This window comes from Choristoneura fumiferana, chromosome 14 (genome assembly GCF_025370935.1).
Source record: "Choristoneura fumiferana chromosome 14, NRCan_CFum_1, whole genome shotgun sequence".
Taxonomy (NCBI): Eukaryota; Metazoa; Arthropoda; class Insecta; order Lepidoptera; family Tortricidae; genus Choristoneura; species Choristoneura fumiferana.
In genome coordinates, this window is record NC_133485.1 from 11530043 (window position 1) to 11553056 (window position 23014).

Genomic DNA, 23014 nt, shown 5'->3' on the forward strand with positions numbered 1-23014 from the left:
CATAGGGTTCCAACTTGCTGTCAGTCGAACTGAATCGTAAGTAAATAACTGAACAAAAAATCGTTAATCTACTACGGCAAAATACACAACATAATACAATTATAACAAGAAATAAATAACATGAGAAATTGCTAAATTGCTGCCGGTGTATATAAGAATTAAATGCAATGGCCTGATAGTTTTTTTTCTAAAGCTTATTAAAAAAAGGAAAAGGAGTCTATGGTAGATTGTGTTACACTCAAAATTCTGTGAAATTCAATACCTAAAGGTAAAATGCGAAAAAGACGCAAGCGATCTTTAGAGCGTTATCACATTATCCAGTACTATTATATGTTCTGTGATTATCCGATCCGATATCGGTATCGGACGACGATAGGCGACATCCGATAGCTGACACCATGCTGGCTTTCACATATTTTCGACAAAATCGTTCCGATACGGTAGCTAGCTACATATTAGTAATCTGTGCGATACGGCCGGCTCACAATGGCTGCCACGCATCGGGCTCTGCGCACACAGAGACAATTTATATGCACGCATAGCACACATACAAAACTTTATCGTCCGACAGCCCACGGGCGTCCAATAGTGCCGTGAACATATCGGTGTCGGCTCCGATATCCAATATCGGGCCGGACAATGTTAAGACAGGTACATTATTTCATACATCTACTTGCCCCGATATCGTCGTCCGATACTGATATCGGATCGGATAATCACAGAACATATAATAGTACTGGATAATGTGATAACGCTCTAAAGATCGCTTGCGTCTTTTTCGCATTTTACCTTTAGGTATTGAATTTCACGGAATTTTGAGTGTTTGTAACACAATCTACCATAGACTCCTTTTCCTTTTTTTAATAAGACTCTAGAGCTATAGCAAGAGCTGTGATTTTCATGGATTCCTGTTGTTAGTGCTGTCACATCTTCAACAACTCGTGTGGCTATCTGGATATCGTTATATGTATGACAGATGCTCCATCTGGGATAAGATTGTATCTTTTGGATCATTAGAGTAACAATACAGCGAAGATCTGGTTAATATAACAGGAATAGGTTTCATGTTTCTTTCTAATTAAATATGTAACTTAACTTGATTATGAAATCGCATGCCACGATTGGACTGCAGCCTAACTAATGATGGGATTTTTTGAGCTGTTTTGGCAACACTGGCTGGTACTGTCACTAATGGACTGACTGGCTTTATCTGACGTGACGTGGACATGACAATGACTTTGACTTTGTCAAAATCATGCAGGAGTTCAGACGAATTATTATTCTTAATGTACCTACAAAAATATTCCTTAATTTTGATGAGTTTTAGATAAAGATCTACCAAACCTTGTTACTTCAAACATCTTTCTTCCTGCCAACCACCGCGTCGCATTGATGTTCAACATATTTTCTCTGAGAACTTGTCGAAGTTCTGTTTTTTTGTATGTACGCACCGCATCGTAGTTACATAATAGTACCTTATATTTTGTGTAATTATGTCATCCAGGTGCAGACTTTTGTGGAGCAGGATATCGAGAATTAAATTTGAACGCAGAACTCTTACTAGGTTCAGTATACCTAAAGTATTGCCTAAACAAACTGCTGTGCCATGTACGCTTGGATTCTCGCTGTTTACATGGCTAGGATTCCAAACTAAATTGAGTGCTGAAGATGAGCTGATTCAGACCATAAAGCACTGCATACTTTTTATTCAAAGATTGGAATATGAAAAGGCAGAGCAACTACTTCATATTGCGTTGAGGCAAGCTCAACAAATCCATCATCAACTTGGCATAACGTACATCTACGATGTTATGGCGAACTTGGCACTCGAAAAAGAACAATTAGACAAAGCAAAACAGCTATTTGTTGCAGTCGCACAAAGAGTAATGGCTGATGGAGCAACAGAAGATGATCCAAGGGTTGTTCATATTAGTATCAAACTGGCCAGGATTAGTCATTTGAAAAAAGAATACTCAACAGCGCAGCTGGGCTATGATTGGTGCATGCAGAAGTTAACTGATGCCCAAAAAAAAGATCCTAATGAAGAAACAAAGAAATTGCTTGCTATTACAGAGGATTGGTATGGAAGGCTGTTTTTGGATTGTGATAAAATAGAACAAGGGTTAAAATTGCTGATGAGCGCACTAGATCGCATGCAAACAGTTGATGATGTAGGCAAAGAACATATCATGGTCCAGTTGAATGATATTGGAACTGTTTGTGATCAACTCGGCAGGACCGATGAGAGTATAGAATATTTCAAACAAGCCATAGATATTGGCAAGAGTTTGCCAGAAGCTGAAGACTTGGGGATCATGTATGTTAACCTAGGTAGAGCATATTTGAAGAAGCAATTGATAGAGGAGGCTAGGAAAACTTGTGGATATGGATGGAAGTTGGCTGTCCAGGAAAATAACAAGGAGATTAAGGCGGAAGCTGAACAATGCCTGAAGGAGGTCCAAAGTAAAAGTTGAAATGTAATAATTTGAAAAAGGGACTACGTTCATAGATTGCGTAACAATGTTTTTGTCTGCTGTAATACTGACAGAAAACATATTACAAAGTTTATATGAGTAGATACTTGTACTGACCTAATTCCCTCATGCTGTTCTTTAAAAAGTTACTGTAATTTTATTTTTGCCTATAAATTAACAGGATAGCAGCATCATAAAATAGGTTCTTTTAGTAATTATCACTATTTGATTACCATGTCAATACTACATTTTTATGAATTGACCTGAATCCATATTTGTTTTAATGTATTTGGTTTAGATTAGAACATAGCAAGCAAAGAAGTGCAGTACTTGCTATTTGTTCTATGAAACAAACTAATGTTTAAAATCTAATGTATTGTGTATAGGACAAATTATTCACGGTTGTTCCTTTGGCTATTCCTTCGATGGAACCATTGCGTTTATTTTTTTGCCTTTGATTCGTAGAATTGAAGATGCTACTGCAAAAGGGACAGAGACGAAAGTAAACGCAGTTCTTCCTTCAAGTCTAGTGAATGAACTAGTGCAAAAAGAATGCAATAGTTCCATCAAAGCAACATCCTAAGGATCTACTGGGAATAATCCTGGACAAATGAGAAGCACTCATAAAGTGGTCCCTTTCACAGAAGACATATTAAAACAAATGTAAATAAAAAATGAAAAAAAAAAAGAATTTGAAAAAGGAAGATTTTTATTTTATCTCATGTGGCACAAAAGTGAGAACTTATATTAGCTATAGATAACCTTAGAATTAAATGCACTCTGAGTGTTTGAAGCCAGCTAAGCTGGTTCATGTTATTTTGCGCTCTCTTTTGTGACACTGAAGGGCTCGGCGACGAGTTCGGCGCGGGAGTCGGTGATGACCACGTCCTTGACTGGCCGATCGTTGGCACCGGTGGTGGTCTTCTCAACTCTACGAATAACATCCTGCAACAATTAAAAATTATATTGAATAAAAGAACATCAATAAAAGAAAATTATATTGACAAAACAAACGAAGTGACGTGCTATGTAGGTACGCCACAGAAAAACCAGCGACAAATCAACTTGATTTTTAATTCTATTGCAGAAGGATCACCCTGTTAAACTAAGTTATCAATGAGTCAGTTCCGCTCGCGGTGGAAACCGGGCTTAAAATATTTGTAGTAGAGTAGGCACATATGCATAGCCGTGGTGGCCTAGTAGTACCTGTAATTTTCGGAATTTATGTTCGAAATTTACTACGAGCGTTATGGTGAAGGAAAACAGTGTGAGGAAACCTGCACACAAGGGCGAACAGATTTAATGGTGTATGTAAAGTTCCCAATTCGCATTTAGCCCGCATGGGACATATATAGAGAAGATGATAATGTGCCTAACATGTTTTGGACCAATGTAAAATTGTGATTGTGACTGTCTCTAATTTTTCTCTCTTCTCCTATTTATGTCTTTGTTGTGATGTAGTGTGTTTTTATGTCAATGAATGTTGTGAGTTTGAGTTTGAAACACCTACATTAAAAAAAAGTTAGAATACAATAAAATACCTAGTGACGACAGAGTTTCGGTTTAAAGAAATTTATTACTCTCAAAAGAAATTTACATTTCAGAAATCATGCATGTTAGTAGTGAACGTTATTGATTTATTGCAATATATTATACATTACATCACATTAGTGTTGTTAATTCAATTTTACATTAAAACAAATAGAATAAGCCAAAAACACAAGAAAAATCATGGAGAAAGAATAAATAAATCGAGTTTGCTTCCAACAACCTGTTTCTCAACGTCAAAATAGTATTAACATGGTTCAGCTGCTTCTGAGAAAATTGTAATGGAATGATTTGACACTAACATACTTAACAAAGTTCCTTGAAAAAACCATATTGTATTCGCGCCATTTGTAAGTAGAAGACAATGATTTACAAACATTGGTGTCAAGTAACTGCATACAGTCCCATAAAACTGATGAACTGTATCCTACAGTCATTTGAATTCTTTCATAATTTTTTTATGCAACAATGTAGACAAAGAGCTACGGGGTCTCCTAGTAACCTTCATACGCATTTGTTAATAGCAATATAGTAGTATAGTAGTAGCTTATATAAAAAACATATTTATAAACAATTACAATCCGTGAGCTCTTAGAAGAACCTTTGGGTTTCGGGGGAAATCGGAAGGATTTGTTAGTAAAAACCGGCCAAGAGCGTGTCGTACACGCCCAAAATAGGGTTCCGTAGCCATTACGAAAAAATTAAGTAATATTTTTCTAAGGGTTTCGTATTTTATACGGAATCTTCTAAGTTTAGGTATATTTTATACCTTAGGCTGATATTTACTCTTAAACTACTAATAATTCTCAAGCAAACTTGGCCGTTATAGTTTTACTTGAAAGTTTGATATACTTACTACCATCCTGAATTGTTTCAAATTTTTCCATCCACCGGTTTAGATTTTAGACGCTCGATTTTCATGAAAATTTGCACTTTCAAGTTGAATATTTCGCAAACATATCACTGAATCGAAAAATCGTATTAGAAACCCCTAATGGTTTTTAAAGACCTATCCAACGATACCCCACACTGTAGGATTGGATGAGAAAAAAAATTTTTTTTTAGAATTTTTTATTGTACCATTTTGTCGGCATAGCTTACATATATATCCGTGCAAAATTACAGCTTTCTAGCATTGATAGTCCAATTGACCAAAGCCGCGGACGGACGGACAGACAGACAGACATGGCGAAACTATAAGGGTTCCGTTTTTGCCATTATGGCTCCGGAACCCTAAAAATGACAATTGTCTTTTTGACTTAGTAGCAATCCATCACGCAAAGAGTGCACTCGTTGTGTTTTCATTGATTTATATAGAGCAGTTAAAACCACCAGTTACTTATTTATTTAGTTTGTTATTTTTCGGAAATTGATTTCCATGTGAAGTCAACTTAAACAGGGTATTTCTGTAAATAGCCAATAACAGGAAATTGTTTATACATACAAACATACATAAAATCACGCCTCTTTCCCAACGGGGTAGCATCCTTAGGAGACTACATCCTTCCACTTGCTACGATTCTGGCATACAACTCTCGCTTCCTTCTACATTCATCAATCTTTTCGTGCATGCACGTCGATTTAGAGGCAAAATTGTTTATAATGTATATAAATATTTTGTAAAGAAGCTGAAAGTTACAAGAAAAGTGTTGATCGTAAATATTTTAATAAGGTTCTCGACCGAGTTATAGAAGCAACGGGGATTTCGAAAAGTACATTAAAAAATTATTAAACGAAAGCAGACCTAAAAAATTCATTTGACATACCCAAGAGACGTAGATAATAACAACAGCTCTATATACTTTTCTTTATTTTTTTATTCGACTGGATGGCAAACGAGTAAGTGGGTCTCCTGATGGTAAGAGATCACCACCGCCCATAAACATCTGCAACACCAGGGGTATTGCAGATGCGTTGCCAACCTGGAGGCCTAAGCTCAAGTGCCAGTAATTTCACCGGCTATCTTACTCTCCACGCCGAAACACAATAGTGCAAGCACTGCTGCTTAACGGCAGGATTAGCGAGCAAGATGGTGGCAGCAATCCGGGCGGACGTTGCACAAGGTCCCCTACTACCTGCAAGCCTACCACTTCCAAATTAAAGTAGTGTGTTAAGGCAGTGTGTTCTCTATTTAAATTAACGACGGAAGAATTCTAAAATGCTAATTTTGTTTTATTTGTACTTATCATGACATGACAAAAAGTAATATTCTTAACAGAATATTCTGAATAGAATAAGCATGTTTCGGGTATAGACGATGACACGCGATCGTGATATGCGGTTCTGTTCTGTTATCAACTTGCAAAACTTTTCAGTTATCGTAAAAAGTTATGTAAAGAATAATCATCAGTACAAAATAAACCTTAGTATAATAATATTACACTTCTTTATCTTTTTCTAATTTATTAAAATTAGAAAAAGATAAATAAGTGTAATATGATTATAGTAAGGTTTATTTTGTTTAGGTTAATTTATTAAAATTAGAAAAAGATAAAGAAGTGTAATATTATTAAAGTATGGTTTATTTTGTACTGATGATTATTCTTTACATAACTTTTTACGATAACTGAAAAGTTTTGCAAGTTGATAACAGAACAGAACCGCATATCACGATCGCGCGTCATCGTCTATACCCGAAGCATGCTTCTAAAATCCAAAGGTTTTTTTAAGAGCTCACGTAGTGTACATACTTTGTGCGAGTGCGACCTAACCTAAAGCTAGCGAGTGCTTAGGGCGCCAGATAGGGCCTTATTCAATAAATTAGAATACAAGCTGTTGCCTGCGACTTCATCTACGAAGGCTTTGTTTAGTTCTTGTTAATGACAACCCCAAAACGACACTTGATGTGTCGTTGACAAATAGAATATGTTAGCGCAACCACCATAATGTTAGGATAACAAAACGTTTAGAACATTATATCGAGCTAGTATACTTCCAATGGTTGTTAGACATATGCATTGGATATTTTTATCCGTTTGGCAACAAACGCCACTAACCATTAGTGGTGTCGTCGACAAATCCTTTTTGGCAACCGCACTCCTAGGGGTATCGTTAAAAGATCGTTATCCCTATCCCTAAATTTGTAATTCCTTGTAAAAAGTATCCTACTGTGATAAGTTAATCCAGTGGCCGCCGTATTGTCTAGCGTCCGACCGAGTGCTGGCGCGCGATCGCATACGCCGTCTCATTCTACCCTCATCCTATCCTCCTAACGCCCCGAGTCCTTTCCATCTCAGCCTATATACGCCCTACTGCTGGGCACAGGCCTCCTCTCAGAACAAGAGGGCTTGGGGCCATAGTTTCCCACGCGGGCCCAGTCCGGATTATTAACTACACACGCACCATTGAATTGCTTCGCAGGTTTGTGCAGGTTTCCTCACGATGTTTTCCTTCACCGCAAAGCTCGTGGTAAATTTCAAATGTAATTCCGCACATGAATTTCGAAAAACTCAGAGGTGCGAGCCGGGGTTTGAACCCCGCCACTAGGCCGGTCCACTAGGCCACCACGAGTTTTTTGAGTTCTTTATAAAGGACTTATTGTAATTTGAACATTAAACTCTATCATACATAAATGACAAAGTTTAATGTTCATAAATCAAAATTTTGACTTGGGCGTTAGGAGGCTATAGGTACCGTGTAACAGAATAAAGTGACGAAAACGACTGTGATTCCGAGAGTTATAAACTTACCAACTTCACTACCGGGGATCTGTCCAACCAGCCAAAAATCCTGCATACACCAATTGCTATCTTTTTCGTTTAAAAAAAAACGTAATTTTAATTTTGAACATACCATGCCTTCCAAGATCTTGCCGAACACGACGTGACGTCCGTCTAACCAGGGTGTCTTGGTGGTGGTGATGAAGAACTGGGAGCCATTGGTGTCCTTGCCAGCGTTGGCCATCGAGAGCCACCCGGCGCCGTAATGGCGCAGCTTGAAGTTCTCGTCCTCGAAACGGTCGCCGTAAATGCTGCGTCCTGGGGATAATATATTGATGTTATGTAGGTAAAGTAGGAAAATTTTTGGGGATACATCCGAAAATTGACATTGGATTATTCAATCTATACTAGTCTTTAAAAACTGCCTACAGAAAAACTCCGTGTCGTGCAGGCAGAGAACAATGGAGGGAACAATGCTCGGCTCGCTCGGAATAATAAAATTTCTAAACCGAAACTTAAATAAAGCTATGAATCATAGCTAGGGGTCCATATCGGCTCGCATACTTATTTATTCCTCTTAATGGCGGCCATAAGGCTTGGGCCAATGTCAGTTAAATTAAAGATAAATATATTCTTCTTATGCATGTTGTACGGTGATTGTAGTTTTTGCAACTTGATAGCAAAATTCCAGAAACCACGCGGAGACCACTTGCGCATTAAAAAATGTCAGACACGAGAGCAATATAGAATTTTGTGATCACTGTTCACTGTTAAGGTTAATCGCCGCATAAAACACTATCAAAATTATACTTCAACTAGCCAAAGAAGCAGAAATACCAAAATTAGATATCGTCTACATCCGCCATGTTCGAATGCTACAAACCGAATCCGCTCGCATACTTATTGAAAATCCGAATGTAATGTTTGTCAGAATGACAGTTTGTCATAACTCTCTTTTAGGGTTCGTAGCCAAAATTGCAAAAACGGAACCCTTATAGTTTCATGTCTGTCTGTCCGTCCGCGGCTTTTCTCAGGGACTATCAATGCTAGAAAGTCTTTGAGTATTTATCTACCTCGTGTGTTCATAAGTTTTGAGACAAACTTCGAGATTAAAAATAAAACAAAATAATACTGGCAGCTGTTTTATTTCTTTTTCTAATTTTGAATTTGGAATGTTCGTGTTCTATTTGTGCATTTTAAAATTCATTTCAACTATTTTTCTCGTGATGGAGGGAACAAAAGAATTACGTGCGACTGTTATTTCGCTTCATATGGCTGGAAAAAAACCAATGGAGATTTTCCGTGACATAAAATGTTTTGGGATAAGCCGCAACTTTGTGTATTACACCATAAAACGTTACAAGGAGACTAATTCTCTGAAAGATCGCCAAAGGAGTGGCCGCCCGAGGTCTGTGAGAACGACTGCGAATATCAAAAAAATTAGAGAGCGTCTTCGTCGAAATCCGTGTCGCACTCAGAAGAAACTCGCTCTGCAGACTAACATTTCGCGTATTTCAGTCAACAGAATATTGAAATACGATCTCAAGGTGAAGGCTTACAGTCGTAGAAAAGTTCACTTCCTAAATGATCGCCTCCGTAAATTACGACGCGAACGTTGTCCAGTGCTGCTTAAGAGACACGATGCTAAAAAGATACTCTTCACGGATGAAAAAATTTTCACGGTCGAAGAAAAGTTCCACCGACAAAACAATAAAGTTTATGCCAAAAGCAGCAAAGATGTTCCAGCTTCAGCACGAAATGTCTGGCGTACCCATCATCCGGCGAGTGTGATGGTATGGTGGGGGGTTTCGTACGAAGGTGTCACTCCACTCCATTTTTGCCAACAAGGCGTGAAGGTGAAAGCAAAAATTATCAAAGTGACATTTTAGAAACTGTGGTGAAACCCCTGTCTAATACTTTATTTCATGGCAAAGAATGGATTTTCCAGCAAGACTCAGCACCGGCCCACAAGGCTAAAACGACTCAAGCTTGGTTAAGAGAAAATTTGCCAGACTTCATCGCGGTGGAAGAATGGCCACCCTCCAGTCCTGATCTCAACCCACTGGACTACTCTTTGTGGACTGAATTGAAACTCAGGGCCTGCCAAAAGTCCCATCCAAACTTGGATTCTCTAAAGCGGGCCCTCATCAGAGAAGCGAAGCAAATCCCACTGGAGAAGATTCGTGCTGCGATTGAAGACTGGCCCGAACGTCTAAGAGCTTGTATAAAGAATCGAGGCGGTCATTTCGAGTAGAAATTGCATGTAATTGTTGGTTAGTGTCAACTTATCATTAGCTGAAAATTTTATAAATATAACTTAATTTTTGAATTTTTTATGTAACTTTTATTTCGTCTCAAAACTTTTGAACACACGAGGTAGATAAATCAGGACTCTAACTATCGCCATACCGAATTTCGTCTAAATCGGTTCAGCGGTCGAAGCGTGAAAAGGTAGGTAACAGAAAGACAGAGCTACTTTCATATTTATAATATTAGTAGGGATGATATGATACATCCCAAGCCCTCTTGTTCTGAGAAGAGGCCTGTGCCCAGCAGTGGGACGTATATAGGCTGGGATGGATTTGGATATGATACATCGAAGCGTCGCGCCCCAGCTTCGTGCGGGTCCCTCTCCCTCGGGTATATTTTTGTGTACCTAAATGGAGCTGAAAAATGTTAATTCAAGGCACCTTTGTCTAATCTTTCGCGTTTTGAAGCCGGGCGAAGTTTCTAGTTATATTATAATAAAGCATGCATAGTTAAGTTTGTGATATTTCTACAGTTTACTATGGTTATTGGGCCACTTTGCTACAGAAAGCAAATCAATTAATATAATATAAACAAAGCTACACGCGTGTAAAAATCAATTAAATCGATTATCGGTTAATGAAAATCTAAACATGTGTTACGTGTATTGATAAGTTTTTATGGATCAATATTATACCCATTCATATCAAGTTTCCAAACCTTAATAGCTGTAGTTGTTTTAACAGCGTTGTTGTAAGTGAAATCTTATCCGGTCGTTAAATAATTGGTTGTTACAAAACAATAAAAGGAAATCTAGTAAGTATTCGAATATACTGGTTTAGCAAATCAGTATATTCGAATACTAGATTTAAAAAAATCTTCCACAACGACCACAACTCTGTTAGCCAAACAATAAAGGAATACCTACCTATTTGAACAAATAAAAATATGCTTGTCTATTCCCCATATATTAACCTAGTCTCAATCTAACTATAGTTATGTATAAATAAGGTATAAATAAAGTGTAATGTGCCTTGTCGAAATCTACACTTTTTCGAGGATTCCTTAGTTAAAATGTAGGTAAATTTGGAGTATGTGTAGGGAAGAAACAAGCAAGACAGAAGAGAAATATATAGCTTACCTTCTGTGGTGAAGACTCTTTTTTTATTTATATACTACAGTTTTAGGGACTAGGTACGTCAATTTTCATACATAGTGTAGTGTCATGGAAACAAGATAGGTAATTATAAGCTTGTATTTTAACGACCACATGCGACCTTTATATAAACCGCGACCCCTTTGACCTCGTCCACAAGATTAGCTCTTTAGTGCAAATATCGCGTCATTAGTGGGGGGGGAAGAAGTTTTTTTTTTTTATTTGACTGGGTGGCAAACGAGCAAATGAGTAATAGACTTTTCTTAATTAATTATGGTCAAGATGAAGTACACATTCTTAAATTACGACTGCGGAAAAACTCGATGTCTACCTAAATCAACAATTTTCTATGCCCCTATTATCGGCACCACTCTTCTGTATACGTTCTTTTCTGATGTTTTGACTTATTGGGGCAACTCTTTTTCAGTTTTTAACCCCCGACGCAAAAAGAGGGGTGTTATAAGTTTGACCGCTATGTGTGTCTGTCTGTGGCACCGTAGCTCTTAAACGGGTGGACCGATTTGAATGCGGTTTTTTTTTATTTGAAAGTAGGTTTTCGAGCGATGGTTCTTAGATATGTTTTATCAAAATCGGTTCAGCCGTTTCAAGATCATCAGCTCTTTTTTTCGCTGCGGTAGGAATCTTAGACGCATAACGGGTATTAACTTTACTTCCAAACATATTTGGGACCTAAAATTTGAAACACCCATATATGCTATATAACTATGCAAGATTATGGAATTCTCGGCCTGATGCTGCAGCCAGGATATCCAGAACACTAGTAGGTAAACCCTTGATAAAACCATAGCAGATATATCGTGTTTGGATTCGTTTCGATCATTATTTGATTCTACATACAATGCAATGGTGGCAACAGGGTGAGCTGATGCTGCAGCCAGGATATCCAGCACACTAGTACATTCTATAAAAAATAATAGCACATATGTCGTGTTTGGATTCGTTTTGATCAGTAATTGATTCTACATACAATGCAACACACTAGTACACTTTAAAAAAAAATATCAGTTTAAAAAACATGAAATAAAAAACTTAAATTAAAAATTTAAAAAACCCCCGACAAAAAAACGCCGCTAAAAAAGACAACTAAAAAGTAAAAAATAATTATGCACTACCTAGCTGTTGCCCGCGACTTCATCTGCGAAGAATTCGTTTATCCCTATCCCGCGGGGACTATGCTGATTTCGAGTGAAATTAGCCTAAGTTAATTTAGTATAAGTATCTAAGCGTTGTTCGGTGTCAGGGGACCGCTAAGGTTAATACTTTAAAAATACAACATATGTACTTTAGTTTCCTGTTAACCTTGTTGAACTAGAGGAAGGGTTCTGCATGAAAACACATGTGTTGCACAGACGTAACTGTCTGTGACATGGACTAGCAGAGTAACAAAGTTGAAAGGTTGAAGTTATGTCTGAATGAATTAATAATATGTTGCTTGTATTTTCACAAAGTAAAACGAAATGCTATCACTTGTGTAAAAATAAATTTTCACAAAGACACTGCAAAAGATCCAATTGTCGTGAATTTATAAACTTGGATGTCTGCAGTTCAAAATATTATGAGCATAATGAGCCTTGTTTATTTCAGACAATATTTTGCAGGAAATGTTTTCAAGATCAGTTTCTTTGTTCCATTTGGATTGCAGCCAAAATCTTCCTTTTGCTAAAGGACTTGTTCCGTTAATATATTTTATTGCAATTTTCTTTCTCACTTATATAGGAATCTGTTGAGAGAGATTATAAAGAAAAATGTGTCATCTCAGAAAAATCTTGGAATTAATTTTTAACTCAATCTCATTATGTAGGTACTTAATAGAAATAATGATAAATCTTATTAGATTACAAACCAATTTGAAACAAATATCTACATTAAATGGTGTAAGGTGTTATTGTTAATGTTGCTGCTTTAGTTTTAATTTTCAGCAGTTTTTACAAAGGGATTTGAGTCCATGATATTTGTTCCAGACATTTAATACTGGCTCTCTGTTGCAATAAATTGTTTGCTTGCCAAATTTTATTTTAGGGCTTTTGAGTGTGAAATGGTTGCAAGCAAAAAATAAAGCTTTCACTTCTAATAGGTATAATAGTAAGATTTTTTTGTATGATGAAGAAAGTTTCATCAGTAGAGAATAGCAGGTATTGTTGTTCAATACTTTTAGCACTAGACGGATTATTTTAGGAGATCTTTTCTTACAGATCATGCATGAGGAGGCATCAATCCCAGCAATTAGGTTTTACTCTGTCTTTGCCCTCTGTATATTTTCTTTCATCCTCCCTGCTTCCATGCACATACCTCACTTAGTCTAATAAATAATAAAAATATTTACCGCCAGTTCCATCTCCCTTGGTGAAATCACCACCTTGGATCATGAAGTTGTCAATCACCCTGTGAAACTTGCTTCCTTTGTAGCCTTCGCCTGCAGGCTTCTGTGCTAATTGGTAGAAGTTCTCCGTAGTCTTTGGGACAGTCTTTCCGAAAAGACCAATGACAACCGTTCCAATATTCTCATCTCCCATTGATAAGTCAAAGCTAACCTGTAGAAGTTTATTTTTATCAATAACATGAAGGGCTACCAAATTGATTCACAAAAGTGACTGATTGAATTGACCTGCGAGTAGATTAGGATTGATAGCAGGAGAATTCAAAAGGTCTTTTATTGTTTAATTAAAGTTGTGTTGATGTCTCCAACTTGACATACCGTTAAGCGGACAAAAGACTTGACGCGTCATTGAATGAGGTCACGAACCTTACAATGGTCATCAACTCCCATAAAAAAATCTTGCTTAAAAGTCATATAAATAAAAAAAAGTGGTTGAGAAAAGTTTAAGTAACATACCTTGTGAGTAACTTTAGGTCCCTTAGGGGCTTCATCAGACCGGACCGCTACGATAAACAAGAGCAGACCGAGGGTCGTCGCGAAAGTACCCATGATGAGTATAAGTTTATATTTTTTTCTTAAAATCTTAGCTAATTAAAAAACACTATTTTTGACGAAGGCTGCTCGGCAATGGAGCAGACCTTTATGCCACTGGCTAAATAACGAGTGAGGTGAGGTGACCGTCGCCGCCGATCGCGAAGCGCCACGTTACCAACGAAACGGAAGCGTACAGAACAGCGACCCCACCACCCACGGGCAAAGCAAAGCAACGCTCTTCAGAATCAGAATTATTGTTGTCGCAAAATGGGCTGTATACTAATTGGCTACGAATGTTTTCTGCTTAGCTAATAAAGCTAGCAGCAAGCAAAGCAATCGCGTAATGATTTGACAGAAGCAATTTTGACAGACGACTGACAGACAGAGTTTGGGGTTGCCAGAATAAAAGATAATTGTAAATTATTATATTTCGTAGATTTCAAAATTGTATTTGTGAAATAAATGAAAACTTTCAGTCTTGTAAAGTCAATCTCCAATCCGGAATACGCCTGAAAACAAAGAATTATGCCTATCAATAAGTAAGTAAGTAAGGTAAGTTTAATTTTAGTTCTAGTGCTAGCACATAGACACGTTATAGCTTTTCACTTTTGATATAACCATCAAATTCGGAAGGATCATGAACGAGGGTACTAACTTTGTGGGTACGGAACGGGCGCAACACAGTAACCGCCGCGTTCTGTTACGAGAATGCTAAATGGGTGCCTATATTTTCCCTATCTATATATATTTTCTAACAGGTAAATATCCAAATGAATTAAGATTGGTTTTTGTATTTTTTATTTCAATTCCAAATTTTTTGTTACTTTTACGGTCATCCCGTAAAACCTATATCGAAAATACAAACTGAAATATAGATGCACAGAAAAAAACCAGAAAAATAAGACCAGCGCTGGAAATTGAACCCAGGTCCTCGGCATTCCGTGCCGTGTGCTATACCGCTACACCACCGCTGGAAAATGATACAGACACGAATTTCTCCTATGCACCTCATATCTCAGCTTGTGTTATTTCTTATTTAGCCACTTAAGCAGCGACACTAGCGACATCTATGCCGTAGCCCTCATCAAGAAACATTTTTTTTGTTATTTTCGATATAGGTTTTACGGGATGACCGTAAAAGTAACAAAAAATTTGGAATTGAAATAAAAAATACAAAAAGATTCCAAAAACCAATCTTAATTTGATTGCTTAATAACGATATCTCTTGTCCGGGTGAGCGGTTAGTTCCAATGGAGTGCCGAAAAGTTTCTCGATGAGGGCTACGGCATAGATGTCACTAGTGTCACTGCTTAAGTGGCTAAATAAGAAATAACACAAGCTGAGATATGAGGTGCATAGGAGAAATTCGTGTCTGTATCGTTGTCCAGCGGTGGTGTAGCGGTATAGCACACGGCACGGAATGCCGAGGACCTGGGTTCGATTCCCAGCGCTGGTCTTATTTTTCTGGTTTTTTCTGTGCATCTATATTTCAGTTTGTATTTTCGATATCCAAATGAATTCCAATAATAATCTTAACTACTTAGTATTTTCTATTTGAATATGTCACACTCATCCAGTTCAACACTTGATTATGTTTAAAAAACTTACAGCTTCCTTATTTTTTCAACATCGTTATTAGTTTTTACTGGATCCCGTGAACTACTGCATCTATTGGTCCATTGTTTAGTGGGTTTCAATATACTGCTGAAGGATTTCTTCTCTTCATTCATATCTTCTGAGAAACTGCTGCTGGCTACACTGTTTTTGTCAGTTTCTGAATGAAATGGTAACTCTTCATTTTGAAACGACATGTTACAAAGAGCGCTGCAATGATAAGATAAATTTTATCAGAAGTTACAAGTGCTTTGTACAGAAATAAAAATGTAGCAGTGCAGATGTAATCAGCCACTACAATTATCAAAAAAGTGATTACCTTCAGTCGTCTGAAATTTTGCACATCATTCATCATCATCATTAATTTAAGAGTCGTCGAAATGTTAGTGTTTTTAATACCTAATTACTATCTTCTTAAGAAGCAGTTTCATTTTTATTAGTAATTTTAACTTGACATGGGAAAAATGTTTTCTTAACTCATTATAAAAAATCACTGCACTGCTTTGTGCAGAAAATAACATTTGTGTTACAATACAAATATTCTTTATCACACCCCAAATCAGTCAAAAAGTTACTTGAAAATGATTATTATTTTTTATTATTGTTAATTATTGAAATAATACAAAGGTGACTCAGGCTTAATGGTTGACGTATGTCTCACTTAGTTCATGCCAATCCGTGGCCCTTGCTCAAGATGAGCTCGGTCGGAGAGCCAAAGTCGGGACATACCTCGTCCATTAATATGTGAGTGCCCATGTACCTATTTTTTATAATTATGTCTGTGTCTCACGATAGTTTTAATTCAAATATTTGAATTGTACCTATTGCATACATGTACCATGGAGTTTGAAATATCAGCTAACAACTCTTTCAATGCCTTGCAATGCCTTGCATACTAAACTAACCTTGCAATTTCCTCAGCTTCATTTGACTCAATTGACTCAACTGTATTCAGAACATCTGCAGAATAAAAAGACAGATTCAAATTACACAAATAATTATAGGAAAGTACCAAGTGGAAAGTACCTAATAAAATAAACATTACAAGGAATTTCTTTAACCCATAATTTTCTTAAGCGCTTGGTTAACTAAATAATAGTATAAATTGCGATAAAAAAAACCGTATTAGACGTAAATAAGTAACGCTTTTAGTTAATAAAGAATAATCAGCGGTACAAATCACATTCGTAGTACATATTTACAAGCTTTGTATTATAATCCGTGCTCAGTGGTGTAAAAACAACATCTAGTAAAGTAATTACATAATAAATCGTGTTATAAAACTACTTTAATTAGTTAGCTGATTAGTGAGCTTTACTAAAAACCTGTGTTATGAACGTTCATGGGCGCCATTGATTACTTTCCATCAGGTGACCCGCTTGCTCGTTTGTCCCCTATCATATAAAAAACCTGCTTAAAACAAGACGTATAGAGCGGGAATTAATGAAAAGTAACTATCTCATTTAAGTTCCTAAGTTATAATTTATTGAATCAAGCGTTTGCGGAAGTCCATGTCAATGAACTAAAATAATTTATTAACTCAACCGCGACCGTATGATAGCTACATGCAAGATATATATATGTACAAGATAGCATAAACATGATATGCGTGTTCAAGGTCTAAAATCTGGTAGCATGGTGTACGGTTGTGTTGCTCTGAAGATGAGCTCTGGCTTAGTTCAAAACGCGTCAGTGTAGTGTGGTGGTGGTGGTGATAGTGGGTTTGAGTGATTTGTGTGTGTTCTTCTCTTTTAATTTAGCTAAGGAATTATTGACTAATTCAGGCGTTACTTTAGTGCTTTACCCAGATTCATAATTCGGTAATCTACAAACTTTTATCTTACTCTTCCACTACCACATTTGCAAGACAGCTACAAAAAGAAGTATGTTTTTACAAAGATATAGTTTTTTTCATGCAAGAAATTAGCCCTTTTAAACTTCCACATAAAGCCACACATTATTATGTCACACAGACCCAATTATAACAAACACAGCACCAAATAAATACAAATACGTTTTCAACTCCTTAAGAGTTTTATTTTCAAGCAAAAACGAGCTCACATCACAACCATTCCCTAACAAAAGGAATATAGGCAGATTTCCTGGATGAAAAACTTATATGTATCGTACAGACGTGTCTCGTGTAGCAAAAAAACAAGGTCAAAAGTTGTAAGGAGCAAGGTTCTAAAACAACGGCTGTTATGAATGTACATCACTACAAAAAAGACACAGCACTATTGCCGCTTATTGGAACTGTCAACGTCGGTGGATTCTGGCGGGAACTCTTAAACGAAGCGCGCGCTCTGAGTTTTATTTAAGTTGTTTTTGCGATCTATCTTGATTTTATCAGCTGAAAAGTTATGAAAAGTGTTCAAAACGTTTCTAAAACATGATTGGTGACGAAGGAGGAGGCGATAGCCCTCCAGTTATCAAGGCCAGGAAAAGGGCATCAGTGCCCGAGGAGAATGGAGAAGGCTCCAACGAGGATAATTTGTATTTACCCTATCTAAAGCCTAATTATAAAAGGTTGTATCCCGAAAATTCGTTAAATGTCGAATTTAAAGTGTTCATTGAGAGCAAGGACAATAAGGAAAAGCTAGGTAACAAAAGTCCAATTTACCTGAACCATATTTTTGCTGCGGAGGTGAAAGGTGTGGTGGCCATTCGCAGAATAAATGCGAATAAAATAACAGCGATCTTCAAGCAGTATAATACGGCGAACAACTTTTTAAACAATACCAAATTCATGGAAAAATATAACATGAAAGCATATATCCCGGCTGCGCAAATAGAACGAACGGGCATAATACGGTATGTACCACAAAACATTTCCAATAAGGAGTTGTACAGTAAACTGTCTTCCAGCTTCGACATCGTCGCGGTACGGCGCTTTACTAAAAAAGTCGGTCAGAATAGGGTACCTCTACAGACAGTGAGTATTACATTCCTGTCAAATACATTGCCAGATAGTGTGCAATACGATCTGTTTTCCTACAGAGTATTTGACTATGTCCCACCCTTACAGCAGTGCTATCGCTGCTTCAAATTTAACCACTCTGCAAAAGTATGCAACGGGAAGCAGCGATGCAGCTGCTGTTCAGGTGAACACTCGTACAAAGATTGTGACAAACCAACTGAGCTCTGCTGTATAAATTGTGGTGGAGCTCACTTAGCTATTTCTAAAATGTGCCCCATTAAAATGAGAAAAATCCAAGAAAAGAAAACCAAAATCACTTATGCAAGTGTTACAGACTCTAAAAGGGATGAATTTCCTCCATTGATCCAAAAACCTATCTCGAAACAACCACAAGACACAACAATAAACAACAATTCCAAAAACCTGGCATCCACAAGCTCTCCCTCAAAAACAGTTGACTTAAAAAATCTTTTAATGACCAATAACGATTTGACAATGACTATTGTGCGCACTCTAATAGCGATTGCTAACAAAGCAGACGATTCTCCAGTTACGACGAAATCTATCAAAGATTTACTTTTCAAAAACCTGCCTTAATTAATGGATCTAGCTACAACTTCACAACTTCGTATCGCTCAGTTTAATATTCAAAGTCTTCATAATAAAAAACCCTTACTAATAAATTTTTTACACAAAAATAAAATAGATATATGTCTTCTTAACGAAACTGGTTTTCAGATACCCGTATCACCAACATTCCAAATTACAATTTACATTTTCGCAATGCTGATAATGGTCATGGCGGTGTCGCTATTTTAATAAAGCCATCATTTAAGTACAAGCCTCTACAAACTACTTTTTACGAAGATATTCAATCTATAGCAATATCAATCTCTACAGAAAGTGGTGACCTTACCATTTTATGCGTGTACTGGCCTCCAACAGACAGAAATATAAGAATGGATAGATTACGTAGCATAATAAATAATTTACCTAAACCAATCTTTGTATCAGGAGATTTTAACGCACATCATATTGCCTTTGGCTGCGTATCTACAAAAGGTCGCGGTCAACAATTATTCGATTTAATCGACGATTTAAATTTGTGTATCCTTAATGATGGTAACTTTACTACAATAAATTATCCTAATTGCAACCCCTCTGCAATAGACATCAGTTTCACAAGTCCGAATATAGCACCACTTTGCGCGTGGTCTGTAAGTGATGACAACATGGGAAGCTACCATTTTCCTACTATAACAAATATTATAATGTCCGTTGATAAATATCAAATTAATGCCCCAATGGAAAAGTTTCTATACAATAAAACTGACTGGAAAAAGTACTGTGAACTTTCTAAAGAATATTTTAAAGATATAGTGTTAGATGCTCAAAATCCACTCAAGACTTATGACCAATTCTGTTCGCAGCTTAACTCTCTAAAATTAAATTGCATTCCTAAATTTACTAAAACTTCTAACTTTAGAAGTAAGCCTCCTGCACCTTGGTGGAACAGTAAATGCGAACAAAGTGTCATTGATTCATATGAAGCATTAAAATTCTATAGAAACAATCCTAGTGTAGAAAATTTCATTAAATACAAAAAACTAGATGCTATTAAAAAAAGAACAATAGCAGAAGAAAAAAAGTGTAGTTGGAGAAGGCTTTGTGGCAGTTTTAACAGAACTACCCCTATTAGTTTAATTTGGAAATATATTAAAATGTTTAAAAGAATTAAAACTACTAATAAATCTCTTAATGATGAATTTATTGGCCCTTTACTGGATAAATTAACAAACAATGATAATCACAATTCCACTGAGAATCTTGAAAATTATTTTTGCCTTAACAACAATCGCGATTCATCCAAGTTTTTGCTTGATCCTTTTTCATGGAGAGAATTCATCCACAGTTTACAGTCTCGTAAAAATACAACGCCTGGTCTAGATGACTTTCCTTATATACTGATTAAGAATTTGGATCTTTCAGTTCAAAAGCTATTTCTAAATATCCTTAATTCCCTTTGGGTACTGCAAATCATACCACAGTCATGGAAAACACAATGTGTAATTCCAATACATAAGCAAGGAAAACCACCTGAGGACGCAACTTCTTATCGCCCAATTTCTCTGTCTTCATGCTTAGGTAAAATCTTTGAGAATATGATTAAAACTCGGCTCGACTATTTTATAGAAGCCAATTCCGTTATCCCTCCAATTCAGTATGGTTTCCGTCGCGGAAGAAGTTGTGCCGACAGCTTTGTCTCTCTCATTGAAGACCTGAAAAATGCAAAATGTAATAAATCTAGTGTTGCTTGTGTTTTCTTAGATGTACAAGGCGCTTTTGATAATGTAAATCCCTCAATTCTTGTACAAGTTATGTCTAGCCTACAAATACCTGGCTTATTGTGCAAATGGATTTATAACTTTTTAACAGATAGGACTTTGTATATAAGACATAACAATAATATGTATGGACCTCGAACTGTATCCAAAGGTACAATGCAAGGAGCCACATTATCTCCATTGCTGTATAATGTATATACAAGTGAAATTTGTAAATATGTAAATATGAATAATGTTAAGGTACTACAATTTGCTGATGACTTGGTCATATACAGCATTAATTATAATATTGATCAAGCTATTAACTATGTTAATAAAGCCCTCAAAGATCTGCACTCTTATTATAACAACATACTAAAATTGAAAATTAACCCTTCTAAGAGTAGTGTATTATTGTTTACAAAAGACAATCCAACTGATGTTATAACTTATAATGATGAGATCATTCCAAATGTTCCCCAACATAAGTTTTTAGGAGTGGTAATTGATACTAAACTAACTTTTGAAATGCACATTAAATATATATTATCCAATGCATTAAAAGGATTTAACATTATGAAATGCCTAGCTGGAGTAACATGGGGCGCTGATCCCCAAACATTATCTTGTTTGTACAAAGCTATTGTAAGAAGCCACTTTGACTATAGTTGTTTTGCTTATATAAATAGCTCACACACTAAAAAACTAGATATTTTACAGAACAAAGCTATCAGAGTAATATCAGGTGCCATGTGCTCTACACCTGTTAGAGCAATGGAAGTGGAAACTGCTACAATGCCACTCATCCTTAGAAGATTATTGTTGTTCATGAGATTTTGTGCCAAGATTATTTCACAAAATAATAATTTAGTTATAGAAAGTATATTACCTGGCCAAAGGGCAATCGCAGCTCCACTGCTGTCTAGCAGTGATCTTCTGGCTTGTAAGTCACCCAAGCTCAGTAACATCATTCTGGAAATTAAAAATGTTTGCTCTAAAATTTACACTAGTAGTATTTCTCCTTGCTACTCATTTCCATTTACCAGTGTGGCCTTTGAAATTTCAGTTATCAGTGATAAAGTTCATAGTAATCAGGAGCTTCTAGAATTTCTACACAAAAACAGTAAATACTATACTCTCTATACTGATGGCAGTAAGGGTGAGGGGTATGTTCGTAGTGCAGTATATGATCCGCAAATTAAGTTTTCTCAAAGTTTTGTACTAGACAAAATTGTAGCATATTCACTGCAGAAGCATACGCTATTATTGAAGCGCTTAAACGTATCTCATGTGTAAATAATTATAAGGATTTTCTAATACTATCTGATTCACTTAGTGTAATTAAATCGCTAGAAAATTTCAAAATACATTACAAAACTAATTATTTATTATACAAAATTAGGAATATTTTGTACAGCTTCTCCCTAAAACAGATCGAAGTATCCTTTATGTGGATTCCTTCTAGGATAACTGGTAAACGATAAAAAAAGACCAGACTGCTTTCAAAGGATTAAACATGTTGGATGTACAAAATATAGTGCACGTCCCTCTGACCGACTTTTATAGTACGTTTCGCAGAGATGTAAGAAGATACTGGACAGACATGTGGAAGAAAGATCAAGAAGAGAAAGGAAAATGGTACGGAAATATTCAAACTGATTTACCCGTCAAGCCGTGGTACCATGATTTGAAGATTGCCAGTCGGGATTTTATACTATCATAAACAGGCTTCGGTTTGGTCATTGCAATGCACCATTCCACTTGTACAGGCTCGGTATTGTTAACACTAATATTGGTTCTGCGTGCAATAACGCCGTTGGAGACCTAGACCATTATATTCAAATGTCATAGCTATGCACTGACAGACTGATACTTGCCAGCGAAATAAATCAAGCTGAAGAATCCTCCGCCGCCTCACTGACCTATTGAAAAACACAAATTGCTTCGTTCCTCTCTACAAATATATCAAAAACAATTGGAAAAATATAGTGAAATAAGTGAATTCAAGTGATCAAAAACAAGACTTCTAAAATAAAGACTTGGCTTAAAGGTCTCGTTACCAAGCCACAATCTCCAAAAAAAAAAAAAAACTGTCAACGTCTAACTACACCGCTACTCTCTGTGATCTGCAATTCTGCAATAA

The 23014-nt window shown here is 36.5% G+C and overlaps 3 protein-coding genes across 3 annotated transcripts in view; 2 read left to right on the forward strand and 1 right to left on the reverse strand.

Annotated features, from left to right (window-relative positions):
- The first annotated feature begins 1202 nt into the window (after window positions 1-1202).
- LOC141435136 (tetratricopeptide repeat protein 19 homolog, mitochondrial-like) lies at window positions 1203-2866 on the forward strand. Its single transcript, XM_074097717.1, has one exon. The coding sequence runs from the start codon at window positions 1494-1496 to the stop codon at window positions 2472-2474; it is 981 nt and encodes a 326-aa protein (XP_073953818.1). The 5' UTR covers window positions 1203-1493; the 3' UTR covers window positions 2475-2866.
- A 296-nt stretch (window positions 2867-3162) lies between these two features.
- Window positions 3163-14180, reverse strand: LOC141435137 (peptidyl-prolyl cis-trans isomerase B-like). The gene is made up of 4 exons (XM_074097718.1): window positions 13939-14180; window positions 13429-13636; window positions 7815-7999; window positions 3163-3419 (listed from the first exon to the last, which is right to left on the reverse strand). The coding sequence occupies exons 1-4, from the start codon at window positions 14029-14031 to the stop codon at window positions 3288-3290; spliced, it is 618 nt and encodes a 205-aa protein (XP_073953819.1). The 5' UTR covers window positions 14032-14180; the 3' UTR covers window positions 3163-3287.
- A 3100-nt stretch (window positions 14181-17280) lies between these two features.
- The window catches only part of Stoml2 (stomatin like 2), a 41944-nt gene continuing 36210 nt past the window's right edge, over window positions 17281-23014 (forward strand). The window contains exon 1 of the mRNA XM_074097716.1: window positions 17281-17450. The gene's annotated coding sequence lies outside the window, so the exon portion shown is untranslated. The remainder of the gene's footprint in view (window positions 17451-23014) is intronic.

Bases quoted from the DNA above. Each gene is read 5' to 3' on its own strand.
- LOC141435136 (XM_074097717.1), top strand. From the start codon at position 1,494: ATGTCATCCAGGTGCAGACTTTTGTGGAGCAGGATATCGAGAATTAAA.
- LOC141435137 (XM_074097718.1), bottom strand. From the start codon at position 14,031: ATGGGTACTTTCGCGACGACCCTCGGTCTGCTCTTGTTTATCGTAGCG. The intron at 13,637-13,938 runs GTATGTTACTTA...AAACTTCTACAG, and splicing joins GACCTAAAGTTACTCACAAG to GTTAGCTTTGACTTATCAAT. The intron at 3,420-7,814 runs GTATGTTCAAAA...TAATTGTTGCAG, and splicing joins GCAAGATCTTGGAAGGCATG to GATGTTATTCGTAGAGTTGA.